Genomic DNA, 14,214 nt, shown 5'->3' on the forward strand with positions numbered 1-14,214 from the left:
CAACAACAACAACAATAACAACACAGGTACATCAGCCTGGTGTTCCGTGGGATCTGTCAACAACAACAATAACAACACAGGTACATCAGCCTCGTGTTCCGTGGGATCTGTCAACAACAACAATAACAACACAGGTACATGAGCCTCGTGTTCCGTGGGATCTGTCAACAACAACAACACAGGTACATCAGCCTCGTGTTCCGTGGGATCTGTCAACAACAACAATACAGGTACATCAGCCTCGTGTTCCGTGGGATCTGTCAACAACAACAACACAGGTACATCAGACTCGTGTTCCGTGGGATCTGTCAACAACAACAACACAGGTACATCAGCCTCGTGTTCCGTGGGATCTGTCAACAACAACAATACAGGTACATCAGCCTCGTGTTCCGTGGGATCTGTCAACAACAACAACACAGGTACATCAGCCTCGTGTTGTGTGAGATCTGTCAACAACAACACAGGTACATGAGCCTCGTGTTGCGTGGGATCTGTCAACAACAACAACAACAACAACACAGGTACATCAGCCTCGTGTTCCGTGGGATCTGTCAACAACAACAATAACAACACAGGTACATGAGCCTCGTGTTCCGTGGGATCTGTCAACAACAACAACAACACAGGTACATCAGCCTCGTGTTCCGTGGGATCTGTCAACAACAACAACACAGGTACATCAGTCTCGTGTTGTGTGAGATCTGTCAACAACAACAACAACACAGGTACATCAGCCTCGTGTTCCGTGGGATCTGTCAACAACAACAACACAGGTACATCAGTCTCGTGTTGTGTGAGATCTGTCAACAACAACAACACAGGTACATCAGCCTCGTGTTGTGTGAGATCTGTCAACAACAACACAGGTACATGAGCCTCGTGTTGCGTGGGATCTGTCAACAACAACAACAACACAGGTACATCAGCCTCGTGTTCCGTGGGATCTGTCAACAACAACAATAACAACACAGGTACATGAGCCTCGTGTTCCGTGGGATCTGTCAACAACAACAACAACACAGGTACATCAGCCTCGTGTTCCGTGGGATCTGTCAACAACAACAACACAGGTACATCAGTCTCGTGTTGTGTGAGATCTGTCAACAACAACAACACAGGTACATCAGCCTCGTGTTGTGTGAGATCTGTCAACAACAACACAGGTACATGAGCCTCGTGTTGCGTGGGATCTGTCAACAACAACAACAACACAGGTACATCAGCCTCGTGTTCCGTGGGATCTGTCAACAACAACAATAACAACACAGGTACATGAGCCTCGTGTTCCGTGGGATCTGTCAACAACAACAACAACACAGGTACATCAGCCTCGTGTTCCGTGGGATCTGTCAACAACAACAACACAGGTACATCAGTCTCGTGTTGTGTGAGATCTGTCAACAACAACAACAACACAGGTACATCAGCCTCGTGTTGTGTGAGATCTGTCAACAACAACACAGGTACATGAGCCTCGTGTTGCGTGGGATCTGTCAACAACAACAACAACACAGGTACATCAGCCTCGTGTTCCGTGGGATCTGTCAACAACAACAATAACAACACAGGTACATGAGCCTCGTGTTCCGTGGGATCTGTCAACAACAACAACAACACAGGTACATCAGCCTCGTGTTCCGTGGGATCTGTCAACAACAACAACACAGGTACATCAGTCTCGTGTTGTGTGAGATCTGTCAACAACAACAACAACACAGGTACATCAGCCTCGTGTTCCGTGGGATCTGTCAACAACAACAACACAGGTACATCAGTCTCGTGTTGTGTGAGATCTGTCAACAACAACAACACAGGTACATCAGCCTCGTGTTGTGTGAGATCTGTCAACAACAACACAGGTACATGAGCCTCGTGTTGCGTGGGATCTGTCAACAACAACAACAACACAGGTACATCAGCCTCGTGTTCCGTGGGATCTGTCAACAACAACAATAACAACACAGGTACATGAGCCTCGTGTTCCGTGGGATCTGTCAACAACAACAACAACAACACAGGTACATCAGCCTCGTGTTCCGTGGGATCTGTCAACAACAACAACACAGGTACATCAGTCTCGTGTTGTGTGAGATCTGTCAACAACAACAACAACACAGGTACATCAGCCTCGTGTTGTGTGAGATCTGTCAACAACAACACAGGTACATGAGCCTCGTGTTGCGTGGGATCTGTCAACAACAACAACAACACAGGTACATCAGCCTCGTGTTCCGTGGGATCTGTCAACAACAACAATAACAACACAGGTACATGAGCCTCGTGTTCCGTGGGATCTGTCAACAACAACAACAACACAGGTACATCAGCCTCGTGTTCCGTGGGATCTGTCAACAACAACAACACAGGTACATCAGTCTCGTGTTGTGTGAGATCTGTCAACAACAACAACACAGGTACATCAGCCTCGTGTTCCGTGGGATCTGTCAACAACAACAACACAGGTACATCAGCCTCGTGTTGTGTGAGATCTGTCAACAACAACACAGGTACATGAGCCTCGTGTTGCGTGGGATCTGTCAACAACAACAACAACAACACAGGTACATCAGCCTCGTGTTCCGTGGGATCTGTCAACAACAACAATAACAACACAGGTACATGAGCCTCGTGTTCCGTGGGATCTGTCAACAACAACAACAACACAGGTACATCAGCCTCGTGTTCCGTGGGATCTGTCAACAACAACAACACAGGTACATCAGTCTCGTGTTGTGTGAGATCTGTCAACAACAACAACAACACAGGTACATCAGCCTCGTGTTCCGTGGGATCTGTCAACAACAACAACACAGGTACATCAGTCTCGTGTTGTGTGAGATCTGTCAACAACAACAACAACACAGGTACATCAGCCTCGTGTTGTGTGAGATCTGTCAACAACAACACAGGTACATGAGCCTCGTGTTGCGTGGGATCTGTCAACAACAACAACAACAACAACACAGGTACATCAGCCTCGTGTTCCGTGGGATCTGTCAACAACAACAATAACAACACAGGTACATGAGCCTCGTGTTCCGTGGGATCTGTCAACAACAACAACAATAACAACACAGGTACATGAGCCTCGTGTTCCGTGGGATCTGTCAACAACAACAACAATAACAACACAGGTACATCAGCCTGGTGTTCCGTGGGATCTGTCAACAACAACAATAACAACACAGGTACATCAGCCTCGTGTTCCGTGGGATCTGTCAACAACAACAATAACAACACAGGTACATGAGCCTCGTGTTCCGTGGGATCTGTCAACAACAACAACACAGGTACATCAGCCTCGTGTTCCGTGGGATCTGTCAACAACAACAATACAGGTACATCAGCCTCGTGTTCCGTGGGATCTGTCAACAACAACAACACAGGTACATCAGACTCGTGTTGCGTGGGATCTGTCAACAACAACAACAACACAGGTACACGAGCCTCGTGTTCCGTGGGATCTGTCAACAACAACAACAACACAGCTACATCAGCCTCGTGTTGTGTGAGATCTGTCAACAACAACACCACAGGTACATGAGCCTCGTGTTCCGTGGGATCTGTCAACAACAACAACAACAACACAGGTACATGAGCCTCGTGTTCCGTGGGATCTGTCAACAACAACAACAACACAGGTACATCAGCCTTGTGTTCCGTGGGATCTGTCAACAACAACAACAACACAGGTACATCAGCCTCGTGTTGTGTGAGATCTGTCAACAACAACAACACAGCTACATGAGCCTCGTGTTCGTGGGATCTGTCAACAACAACAACACAGGTACATCAGCCTCGTGTTGTGTGAGATCTGTCAACAACAACAACAACACAGCTACATCAGCCTCGTGTTGTGTGAGATCTGTCAACAACAACAACACAGCTACATCAGACTCGTGTTGTGTGAGATCTGTCAACAACAACAACACAGCTACATCAGACTCGTGTTGTGTGAGATCTGTCAACAACAACAACAACACAGCTACATCAGTCTCGTGTTGTGTGAGATCTGTCAACAACAATGTCAACAACAACCCGAGCGAGTGTGTGAGCGAGTGAGTGTGAGTGAGCGAGTGTGTGAGCGAGCGTGTGAGCGAGTGTGTGAGCGAGTGAGTGTGAGTGAGCGAGTGTGTGAGCGAGTGAGTGTGAGTGAGTGAGTGTGTGAGCGAGCGTGTGAGCGAGTGAGTGTGTGAGCGTGTGAACGAGTGTATGAGCGAGTGTGTGAGCGAGCGTGTGAGCGAGTGAGTGTGATTGAGTGAGTGTGTGATCGAGCGTGTGAACGAGTGAGTGTGAGCGAGCGTGTGAGCGAGTGTGAGTGAGTGTGTGAGCGAGCGTGTGAGTGAGCGAGTGAGTGTGAGTGATTGCGTGTGAGTGTGAGCGCGAGTGAACGAGTGTGAGTGAGTGATCACGTGCGAGCGAGCGTGTGAGTGTGCGAGCGTGAGTGATCACGTGAGTGAGTGAGCGAGTGAGTGTGAGAGTGAGCGTGAGTGATCACGTGAGTGAGTGAGCGAGTGAGTGAGTGTGTGAGCGTGAGTGATCACGTGAGTGAGTGAGCGAGTGAGTGAGTGTGTGAGCGTGAGTGATCACGTGAGTGAGTGAGCGAGTGAGTGTGAGAGCGAGCGTGAGTGATCACGTGAGTGAGTGAGCGAGTTGAGTGTGCGAGCGAGCGTGAGTGATCATGTGAGTGAGTGAGCGAGTTGAGTGTGAGAGCGAGCGTGAGTGATCACGTGCGAGCGAGCGTGTGAGTGAGCGTGTGAGCGAGTGATCACGTGAGTGAGCGAGCGAGTGTGAGTGAACGAGTGATCACGTGCGAGCGAGCGTGCGAGTGAGCGTGCGAGCGAGCGTGCGTGATCACGTGATCACGTGATCACGAGCGTGCGAGCCTCACGCAGGAGAAGGCCCCGGTGATGTCCCCCGGCGCGTGCCGCGTCAGCCCCTGCAGGAGCCGCCCCTCCACGCCCCCGCGGCAGCGCGCCGGCAGCAGCGCCAGCGCCAGCGCCGCGTCGCGCGAGCGCCCCCACTCCTGCCGGCAGCGCACCAGCTCCGGGCGCTCCGCTACGCTCACACGCAGGCAAAGGTCCCCCGCGTAGCCTCCACGGAGCGTCGGGGCGAGTGCCGTGAGCGACCGGCGCCTGCCAAGGCCGGCACGGCGCACGAGGCGGCGGTGGGCGGCCGGCGCCGAGGCCCGGCCGCCTTTGTCTCCCCCAGCGGCGACGTTTACCGCACGCCGCGCCGGGTACTCGTTTGAGCCTGAGTCGACCTAGGGGTGGCCCGGGTACCGGTTCTGATAATCGTCACCGACGGTGGTTGTTGGGCCGTGAGCGGGAATCGAACTCGGGTCGCCGGGTTCGTAGCGCGGCGCTAACCGCTGCGCCACCGCTCCCCACACACAGACAGAGAGGCAGTGTGGGTGAGCGTGGGTGAGTGTGGGTAAGTGTGAGTGAGTGTGGGTGAGCGTGGGTGAGTGTGGGTGAGTACGGGTGAGTGTGAGTGAGTGTGGGTGAGCGTGCGTGAGTGTGGGTGAGTACGGGTGAGCGTGGGTGAGCGTGGGTGAGTGTGGGTGATTACGGGTGAGTGTGAGTGAGTGTGGGTGAGCGTGGGTGAGCGTGGGTGAGCGTGGGTGAGTGTGGGTGAGCGTGGGTGAGTGTGGGTGAGTGTGGGTGAGCGTGGGTGAGTACGGGTGAGCGTGGGTGAGCGTGGGTGAGTGTGGGTGAGTGTGGGTGAGTACGGGTGAGCGTGGGTGAGCGTGGGTGAGTGTGGGTGAATACGGGTGAGCGTGGGTGAGCGTGGGTGAGTGTGGGTGAATACGGGTGAGTGTGAGTGAGTGTGGGTGAGCGTGGGTGAGCGTGGGTGAGCGTGGGTGAGTGTGGGTGAGCGTGGGTGAGTGTGGGTGAGTACGGGTGAGCGTGGGTGAGTGTGAGTGAGTGTGGGTGAGCGTGGGTGAGTGTGGGTGAGTACGGGTGAGCGTGGGTGAGCGTGGGTGAGTGTGGGTGAGTGTGGGTGAGTGTGGGTGAGTACGGGTGAGCGTGGGTGAGCGTGGGTGAGTGTGGGTGAATACGGGTGAGTGTGAGTGAGTGTGGGTGAGCGTGGGTGAGCGTGGGTGAGCGTGGGTGAGTGTGGGTGAGCGTGGGTGAGTGTGGGTGAGTACGGGTGAGCGTGGGTGAGCGTGGGTGAGTGTGGGTGAGTGTGGGTGAGTGTGGGTGAGTACGGGTGAGCGTGGGTGAGCGTGGGTGAGTGTGGGTGAATACGGGTGAGTGTGAGTGAGTGTGGGTGAGCGTGGGTGAGTACGGGTGAGTTTGGGTGAGCATGGTTGAGTACGGGTGAGTACGGGTGAGTGTTGTTGAGTGTGGGTGAGTGTTGGTGAGTGTTGGTGAGTGTGGGTGAGTGTGGGTGAGCGTGGGTGAGTACGGGTGAGCATGGGTGAGTGTGGGTGAGTACGGGTGAGTGTGGGTGAGCGTGGGTGAGTACGGGTGAGTGTGGGTGAGCGTGGGTGAGTACGGGTGAGTACGGGTGAGTGTTGGTGAGCGTGGGTGAGTGTGGGTGAGTACGGGTGAGCGTGGGTGAGTGTTGGTGAGTGTGGGTGAGTGTGGGTGAGCGTGGGTGAGTGTGGGTGAGCGTGGGTGAGTACGGGTGAGTGTGGGTGAGTACGGGTGAGCGTGGGTGAGTGTGGGTGAGTGTTGGAAAGCGTGGGTGAGCGTGGGTGAGTGTTGGTGAGCGTGGGTGAGCGTGGGTGAGCGTGGGTGAGCGTTGGTGAGCGTGGGTGAGTGTGGGTGAGTGTTGGTGAGTGTGGGTGAGTGTTGGTGAGCGTGGGTGAGCGTGGGTGAGTGTGGGTGAGTACGGGTGAGCGTGGGTGAGCGTGGGTGAGCGTGGGTGAGCGTTGGTGAGTCTGGGTGAGTGTTGGTGAGCGTGGGTGAGCGTGGGTGAGCGTGGGTGAGTGTGGGTGAGTGTGGGTGAGCGTGGGTGAGTACGTGTGAGCGTGGGTGAGTGTTGGTGAGTGTGGGTGAGCGTGGGTGAGCGTGGGTGAGCGTGGGTGAGTGTTGGTGAGCGTGGGTGAGTGTGGGTGAGTGTGGGTGAGCGTGGATGTTGGTGAGTGTTGGTGAGTGTGGGTGAGTGTGGGTGAGTGTGGGTGTTGGTGAGTGTGGGTGAGTGTGGGTGAGTGTGGGTGAGCGTGAGTGTGGGTGAGTGTGGGTGAGTGTGGGTGAGCGTGAGTGTGGGTGAGTGTGGGTGAGTGTTGGTGAGTGTGGGTGAGTGTGGGTGAGTCTGGGTGGGTCTGGGTGAGCGTGGGTGAGCGTGGGTGAGTGTTGGTGAGCGTGGGTGAGTGTGGGTGAGCGTGCGTGAGTGTGGGTGAGCGTGGGTGAGTACGGGTGAGTGTGGGTGAGTACGGGTGAGCGTGGGTGAGTGTGGGTGAGTGTGGGTGAGTGTTGGAAAGCGTGGGTGAGCGTGGGTGAGTGTTGGTGAGCGTGGGTGAGCGTGGGTGAGCGTTGGTGAGCGTGGGTGAGTGTGGGTGAGTGTGGGTGAGTGTTGGTGAGTGTGGGTGAGTGTTGGTGAGCGTGGGTGAGCGTGGGTGAGTGTGGGTGAGTACGGGTGAGTCTGGGTGAGTGTGGGTGAGCGTGGGTGAGTGTGGGTGAGCGTGGGTGAGTGTTGGTGAGTGTGGGTGAGTCTGGGTGAGTGTTGGTGAGCGTGGGTGAGTGTGGGTGAGTGTGGGTGAGTGTGGGTGAGTACGTGTGAGCGTGGGTGAGTGTTGGTGAGTGTGGGTGAGTGTTGGTGAGCGTGGGTGAGTGTGGGTGAGTGTGGGTGAGCGTGGGTGTTGGTGAGTGTTGGTGAGTGTGGGTGAGTGTGGGTGAGTGTGGGTGTTGGTGAGTGTGGGTGAGTGTGGGTGAGTGTGGGTGAGCGTGAGTGTGGGTGAGTGTGGGTGAGCGTGGGTGAGTGTGGGTGAGCGTGGGTGAGTCTGGGTGAGTGTGGGTGAGCGTGGGTGAGCGTGGGCGAGCGTGGGCGAGCGTGGGTGAGCGTGGGTGAGCGTGGGTGAGTGTTGCTGAGCGTGGGTGAGTGTGGCTGAGCGTGGGTGAGCGTGGGTGAGCGTGGGTGAGCGTGGGTGAGCGTGGTTGAGTCTGGGTGAGTGTGGGTGAGCGTGGGTGAGCGTGGGTGAGTGTGGGTGAATGTGGGTGAGTGTGGGTGAGTGTGGGTGAGCGTGGGTGAGTGTGGGTGAGTGTGGGTGAGCGTGGGTGAGTGTGGGTGAGCGTGGGTAAGCGTGGGTGAGCGTGGGTGAGTGTGGGTGAGTGTGGGTGAGCGTGGGTGAGCGTGGGTGAGTGTGGGAGAGTGTGGGTGAGCGTGGGTGAGCGTTGGTGAGCGTGAGCGAGCGTGGGCGAGCGTGGGTGAGCGTGGGTGAGTGTGGGTGAGCGTGGGTGAGCGTGGGTGAGCGTGGGTGAGCGTGGGTGAGTGTGGGTGAGCGTGGGTGAGCGTGGGTGAGTGTGGGTGAGCGTGGGTGAGCGTGGGTGAGTCTGGGTGAGTCTGGGTGAGCGTGGGTGAGCGTGGGTGAGCGTGGGTGAGCGTGGGTGAGCGTGGGTGAGTGTGGGTGAGCGTGGGTGAGCGTGGGCGAGCGTGGGTGAGCGTGGGGGAGCGTGGGTGAGCGTGGGTGAGCGTGGGTGAGCGTGGGTGAGCGTGGGTGAGCGTGGGTGAGCGTGGGTGAGCGTGGGCGAGCGTGGGTGAGCGTGGGTGAGCGTGGGGGAGCGTGGGGGAGCGTGGGTGAGCGTGGGTGAGCGTGGGTGAGCGTGGGTGAGCGTGGGTGAGCGGGGGTGAGCGTGGGTGAGCGTGGGTGAGTGTGGGTGAGCGTGGGTGAGCGTGGGTGAGCGTGGGTGAGCGTGGGTGAGCGTGGGTGAGTGTGGGTGAGTCTGGGTGAGTGTGGGTGAGCGTGGGTGAGCGTGGGTGAGCGTGGGTGAGCGTGGGTGAGTCTGGGTGAGTCTGGGTGAGTGTGGGTGAGTGTGGGTGAGTCTGGGTGAGTCTGGGTGAGTGTGGGTGAGTGTGGGTGAGTCTGGGTGAGTCTGGGTGAGTGTGGGTGAGTGTGGGTGAGTCTGGGTGAGTGTGGGTGAGTGTGGGTGAGTCTGGGTGAGTGTGGGTGAGTGTGGGTGAGTCTGGGTGAGCGTGGGTGAGCGTGGGTGAGCGTGGGTGAGCGTGGGTGAGTGTGGGTGAGCGTGGGTGAGCGTGGGTGAGCGTGGGTGAGCGTGGGTGAGTCTGGGTGAGTCTGGGTGAGTGTGGGTGAGTGTGGGTGAGTGTGGGTGAGTCTGGGTGAGTCTGGGTGAGTGTTGGTGAGTGTGGGTGAGTGTGGGTGAGTGTGGGTGAGTCTGGGTGAGTGTGGGTGAGTGTGGGTGAGTCTGGGTGAGTGTGGGTGAGCGTGGGTGAGTGTGGGTGAGTGTGGGTGAGTCTGGGTGAGTGTGGGTGAGTGTGGGTGAGTCTGGGTGAGTGTGGGTGAGTGTGGGTGAGTCTGGGTGAGTGTGGGTGAGTGTGGGTGAGTGTGGGTGAGTCTGGGTGAGTGTGGGTGAGTGTGGGTGAGTCTGGGTGAGTGTGGGTGAGTGTGGGTGAGCGTGGGTGAGTGTGGGTGAGTCTGGGTGAGTGTGGGTGAGTCTGGGTGAGTCTGGGTGAGTGTGGGTGAGTGTGGGTGAGTCTGGGTGAGTGTGGGTGAGTCTGGGTGAGTCTGGGTGAGTGTGGGTGAGTGTGGGTGAGTGTGGGTGAGTCTGGGTGAGTGTGGGTGAGTGTGGGTGAGTCTGGGTGAGTGTGGGTGAGTGTGGGTGAGTCTGGGTGAGTCTGGGTGAGTGTGGGTGAGTGTGGGTGAGTCTGGGTGAGTCTGGGTGAGTGTGGGTGAGTGTGGGTGAGTGTGGGTGAGTGTGGGTGAGTGTGGGTGAGTCTGGGTGAGTGTGGGTGAGTGTGGGTGAGTGTGGGTGAGTCTGGGTGAGTCTGGGTGAGTGTGGGTGAGTGTGGGTGAGTGTGGGTGAGTCTGGGTGAGTGTGGGTGAGTCTGGGTGAGTCTGGGTGAGTGTGGGTGAGTCTGGGTGAGTGTGGGTGAGTGTGGGTGAGTGTGGGTGAGTCTGGGTGAGTCTGGGTGAGTGTGGGTGAGTCTGGGTGAGTGTGGGTGAGTGTGGGTGAGTCTGGGTGAGTGTGGGTGAGTGTGGGTGAGTGTGGGTGAGTCTGGGTGAGTCTGGGTGAGTGTGGGTGAGTGTGGGTGAGTCTGGGTGAGTGTGGGTGAGTGTGGGTGAGTGTGGGTGAGTCTGGGTGAGTGTGGGTGAGTGTGGGTGAGTGTGGGTGAGTCTGGGTGAGTGTGGGTGAGTGTGGGTGAGTGTGGGTGAGTGTGGGTGAGTCTGGGTGAGTGTGGGTGAGTGTGGGTGAGTCTGGGTGAGTCTGGGTGAGTCTGGGTGAGTGTGGGTGAGTCTGGGTGAGTCTGGGTGAGTGTGGGTGAGTGTGGGTGAGTCTGGGTGAGTGTGGGTGAGTGTGGGTGAGTGTGGGTGAGTGTGGGTGAGTGTGGGTGAGTCTGGGTGAGTGTGGGTGAGTGTGGGTGAGTGTGGGTGAGTGTGGGTGAGCGTGGGTGAGTGTGGGTGAGTGTGGGTGAGTCTGGGTGAGTGTGGGTGAGTCTGGGTGAGTCTGGGTGAGTGTGGGTGAGTGTGGGTGAGTCTGGGTGAGTGTGGGTGAGTGTGGGTGAGTGTGGGTGAGTGTGGGTGAGTGTGGGTGAGTCTGGGTGAGTCTGGGTGAGTGTGGGTGAGTGTGGGTGAGTGTGGGTGAGTCTGGGTGAGTGTGGGTGAGTGTGGGTGAGTGTGGGTGAGTGTGGGTGAGTCTGGGTGAGTCTGGGTGAGTGTGGGTGAGTCTGGGTGAGTCTGGGTGAGTGTGGGTGAGTGTGGGTGAGTGTGGGTGAGTGTGGGTGAGTGTGGGTGAGTCTGGGTGAGTGTGGGTGAGTGTGGGTGAGTGTGGGTGAGTCTGGGTGAGTGTGGGTGAGTGTGGGTGAGTGTGGGTGAGTCTGGGTGAGTCTGGGTGAGTCTGGGTGAGTCTGGGTGAGTGTGGGTGAGTGTGGGTGAGTGTGGGTGAGTCTGGGTGAGTGTGGGTGAGTGTGGGTGAGTGTGGGTGAGTGTGGGTGAGTCTGGGTGAGTCTGGGTGAGTGTGGGTGAGTCTGGGTGAGTGTGGGTGAGTGTGGGTGAGTGTGGGTGAGTCTGGGTGAGTCTGGGTGAGTCTGGGTGAGTCTGGGTGAGTGTGGGTGAGTGTGGGTGAGTGTGGGTGAGTCTGGGTGAGTCTGGGTGAGTGTGGGTGAGTCTGGGTGAGTCTGGGTGAGTCTGGGTGAGTGTGGGTGAGTGTGGGTGAGTCTGGGTGAGTGTGGGTGAGTGTGGGTGAGTGTGGGTGAGTGTGGGTGAGTCTGGGTGAGTGTGGGTGAGTGTGGGTGAGTGTGGGTGAGTGTGGGTGAGTCTGGGTGAGTGTGGGTGAGTGTGGGTGAGTGTGGGTGAGTGTGGGTGAGTCTGGGTGAGTGTGGGTGAGTGTGGGTGAGTCTGGGTGAGTCTGGGTGAGTCTGGGTGAGTGTGGGTGAGTGTTGGTGAGTGTGGGTGAGTGTGGGTGAGTGTGGGTGAGTGTGGGTGAGTGTTGGTGAGTGTGGGTGAGTGTGGGTGAGTGTGGGTGAGTGTGGGTGAGTGTGGGTGAGTCTGGGTGAGTGTGGGTGAGTGTTGGTGAGTGTGGGTGAGTGTGGGTGAGTGTGGGTGAGTGTGGGTGAGTGTTGGTGAGTGTGGGTGAGTGTGGGTGAGTGTGGGTGAGTGTGGGTGAGTGTGGGTGAGTCTGGGTGAGTGTAATTCGTCCTCACCTCCAGGCCGAGGCTTCAGCACCAGGTCCAGCACCTCCGGCCAGTTTCCCTGCAGCATGGCCCTGTGGGTCACGGGGTCACGGGGTCACGGGGTCATGGGAGGGGACAGCACCCATGTGGCACCCCAGTGGGGGAGTAGCGCACCACTCATCACCCCACGTGGTGAGTGTGCGGGTGAGCGGGGTGAGCGGGGTGAGCGGGGTGAGTAGGGTGAGCTGCCCTCACCTGCCCACGTGGTGAGCGTGCAGGTGAGCGAGGTGAACGGGGTGAGCGGGGTGAGCGGGGTGAGCGGGGTGAGCGGGGTGAGCGGGGTGAGCGGGGTGAGCGGGGTGAGCTGCCCTCACCTGCCCACGTGGTGAGCGTGCGGGTGAGCGGGGTGAGCGGGGTGAGCGGGGTGAGCGGGGTGAGCGGGGTGAGCTGCCCTCACCTGCCCACGTGGTGAGCGGGGTGAGCGGGGTGAGCGGGGTGAGCGGGGTGAGCGGGGTGAGCGGGGTGAGCTGCCCTCACCTGCCCACGTGGTGAGCGGGGTGAGCGGGGTGAGCGGGGTGAGCGGGGTGAGCGGGGTGAGCTGCCCTCACCTGCCCACGTGGTGAGTGGGGTGAGCGGGGTGAGCGGGGTGAGCGGGGTGAGCTGCCCTCACCTGCCCACGTGGTGAGTGGGCACCGCGGTGGTGCCGAATCGCTGCATGCCGTAGTAGTTGATGAAGCCGGAGTCTCGGAGCGACGTCATCGCCGCGGCAACCTGCTCCTCTGTACCAGTCACATTGCTGGTGGGGGGGGGCGGGGGGGTTGAGTTGATTTCTATTAACTCACTCTGTCTGTTGTTGTCGTTGTTGTCGTTGTTGTATCCTTAAATCTTGTAACTCGATTTTAACCCACTTCCCAATGTGGTATCGACTGCAAACTTGGTATACTTGTGTCATACTGATGACAATACTATATTCTATCATAAAATATATATATATCTATATTTTTTAACATTCTGTTTGTATTTATTATGTTTCGGCGTGGGTCTAATTGTCCACGCTCAACTGACGTTGGCTGTAATTGGCCACGGGCCCTTACGTTGTGGCAAGCTTCATGGCCACTTCCTGGAGTCGTGGAGTTCTGACATTACTCGTACGGTACACTTCATTAAGGGCGTGTTTTTTCAAAAGTTAATTTAAATTGTTACTTATTGTGTTTAACCAGCTGAGCACTCTAGAGACCAGGAAAAGTCTCATGTGCAAGGGTGAGTGGGTGAGTAGGTGGGTGAGTGGGTGGGTGAGTAGGTGGGTGAGTGAGTGAATGATTAAGTGGGTCAGTGGATGGGTCAGGTGGTGGGTGGGTAGGTGAGTGGGTGTATGAGTGAATGATTAAGTGGGTCAGTGGATGGGTGAGTGGGTGAGTGGGTGTATGAGTGAGTGACTGATTGAGTAAGTGGGTCAGTGGATGGGTGAGCGTGTGGATGAGTAGGTGAGTGGGTGTATGAGTGGGTGAATGATTGAGTAAGTGGGTCAGTGGAAGGGTGAGCGTGTGGTTGAGTAGGTGAGTGGGTGTATGAGTGGGTGAATGATTGAGTAAGTGGGTCAGTGGATGGGTGAGCGTGTGGATGAGTAGGTGAGTGGGTGTATGAGTGGGTGAATGATGGAGTAAGTGGGTCAGTGGGTGGGTCAGCGGGTGGGTGAGTACGTGAGTGGGTGTATGAGTGGGTGAATGATTGAGTAGGTGGATGAGTGGATGGGTGGGTGAGTGGGTGAGTAAGTGAGGGAGTGAGCGAGTGAGAGATGATGGGTGAGTGGATGGGTGGGTGGGTGAGTGGGTGAGCGGGTGTATGAGTGGGTAAATGTATGAGTGGGTAGGTGAGCAAGCAAGTAAGTAAGCGAGTGAGTGGGTGCGTGAGTGAGCAGGTATGTGAGTGGGTGGGTGGGTGGGTGAGCGAGTGAGTGAGCGAGCGGGTGAGCGAGTGAGCGGGTGGGCGAGTGGGCGAGTGAGCGAGTGAGCGAGTGAGCGAGTGAGCTTGCGAGTGTCTGTGCGAGCGAGCGTCTGTGCGTGGGGTGGGGGTGTCCTTGCGCACCGCAGCACGACGCTGAAACGGTTTCCCTGCAGCGCCCCCAGGCGGAGGCCGCTGCGAGCGTACGAGAAGTTCCCCAGACGCACCCCACGCAGGCAGCGGTTCAGCTGTGCCAGCCGCTCCGCACTCACCCTGCACACGAGGGGCAGAGATTGGTGAGCACGTGAGTGTGTATGTGTGAGTGTGTGTGAGTGTGTGTGTGAGTGTGTGTGAGTGTGTGTGAGTGTGTGTGTGTGAGTATGTGAGTCTGTTTGAGTGTGTGTGAGTGTGTGTGAGTGTGTGAGTGTGTGTGAGTGTGTGTGAGTGTGTGTGAGTGTGTGTGTGTGAGTGTGT

At 57.2% G+C, this 14,214-nt stretch overlaps 1 protein-coding gene across 4 annotated transcripts in view; it reads right to left on the reverse strand.

The window, feature by feature from the left end:
- Positions 1–14,214, reverse strand: part of PUS7 (pseudouridine synthase 7) — a 43,005-nt gene that overhangs the window by 13,998 nt on the left and 14,793 nt on the right. For all 4 annotated transcript variants that reach the window (XR_012946536.1, XR_012946535.1, XR_012946534.1 and 1 more), the window contains exons 7-10: positions 13,885–14,013; positions 12,470–12,595; positions 11,830–11,891; positions 4,895–5,061 (exon numbers count right to left, since the gene is read on the reverse strand). Coding sequence is in view for 1 of the 4 variants with exons in the window: in XM_076073425.1 (XP_075929540.1) it covers positions 4,895–5,061; positions 11,830–11,891; positions 12,470–12,595; positions 13,885–14,013 (484 nt within the window). In the remaining 3 variants the exon portion in view is untranslated. The remainder of the gene's footprint in view (positions 1–4,894; positions 5,062–11,829; positions 11,892–12,469; positions 12,596–13,884; positions 14,014–14,214) is intronic.

Source organism: Petromyzon marinus, chromosome 42 (genome assembly GCF_048934315.1).
Source record: "Petromyzon marinus isolate PM22_M1 ecotype Great Lakes invasive population chromosome 42, UKy_Petmar_22M1.pri1.0, whole genome shotgun sequence".
In the NCBI taxonomy this organism is placed as follows: Eukaryota; Metazoa; Chordata; class Hyperoartia; order Petromyzontiformes; family Petromyzontidae; genus Petromyzon; species Petromyzon marinus.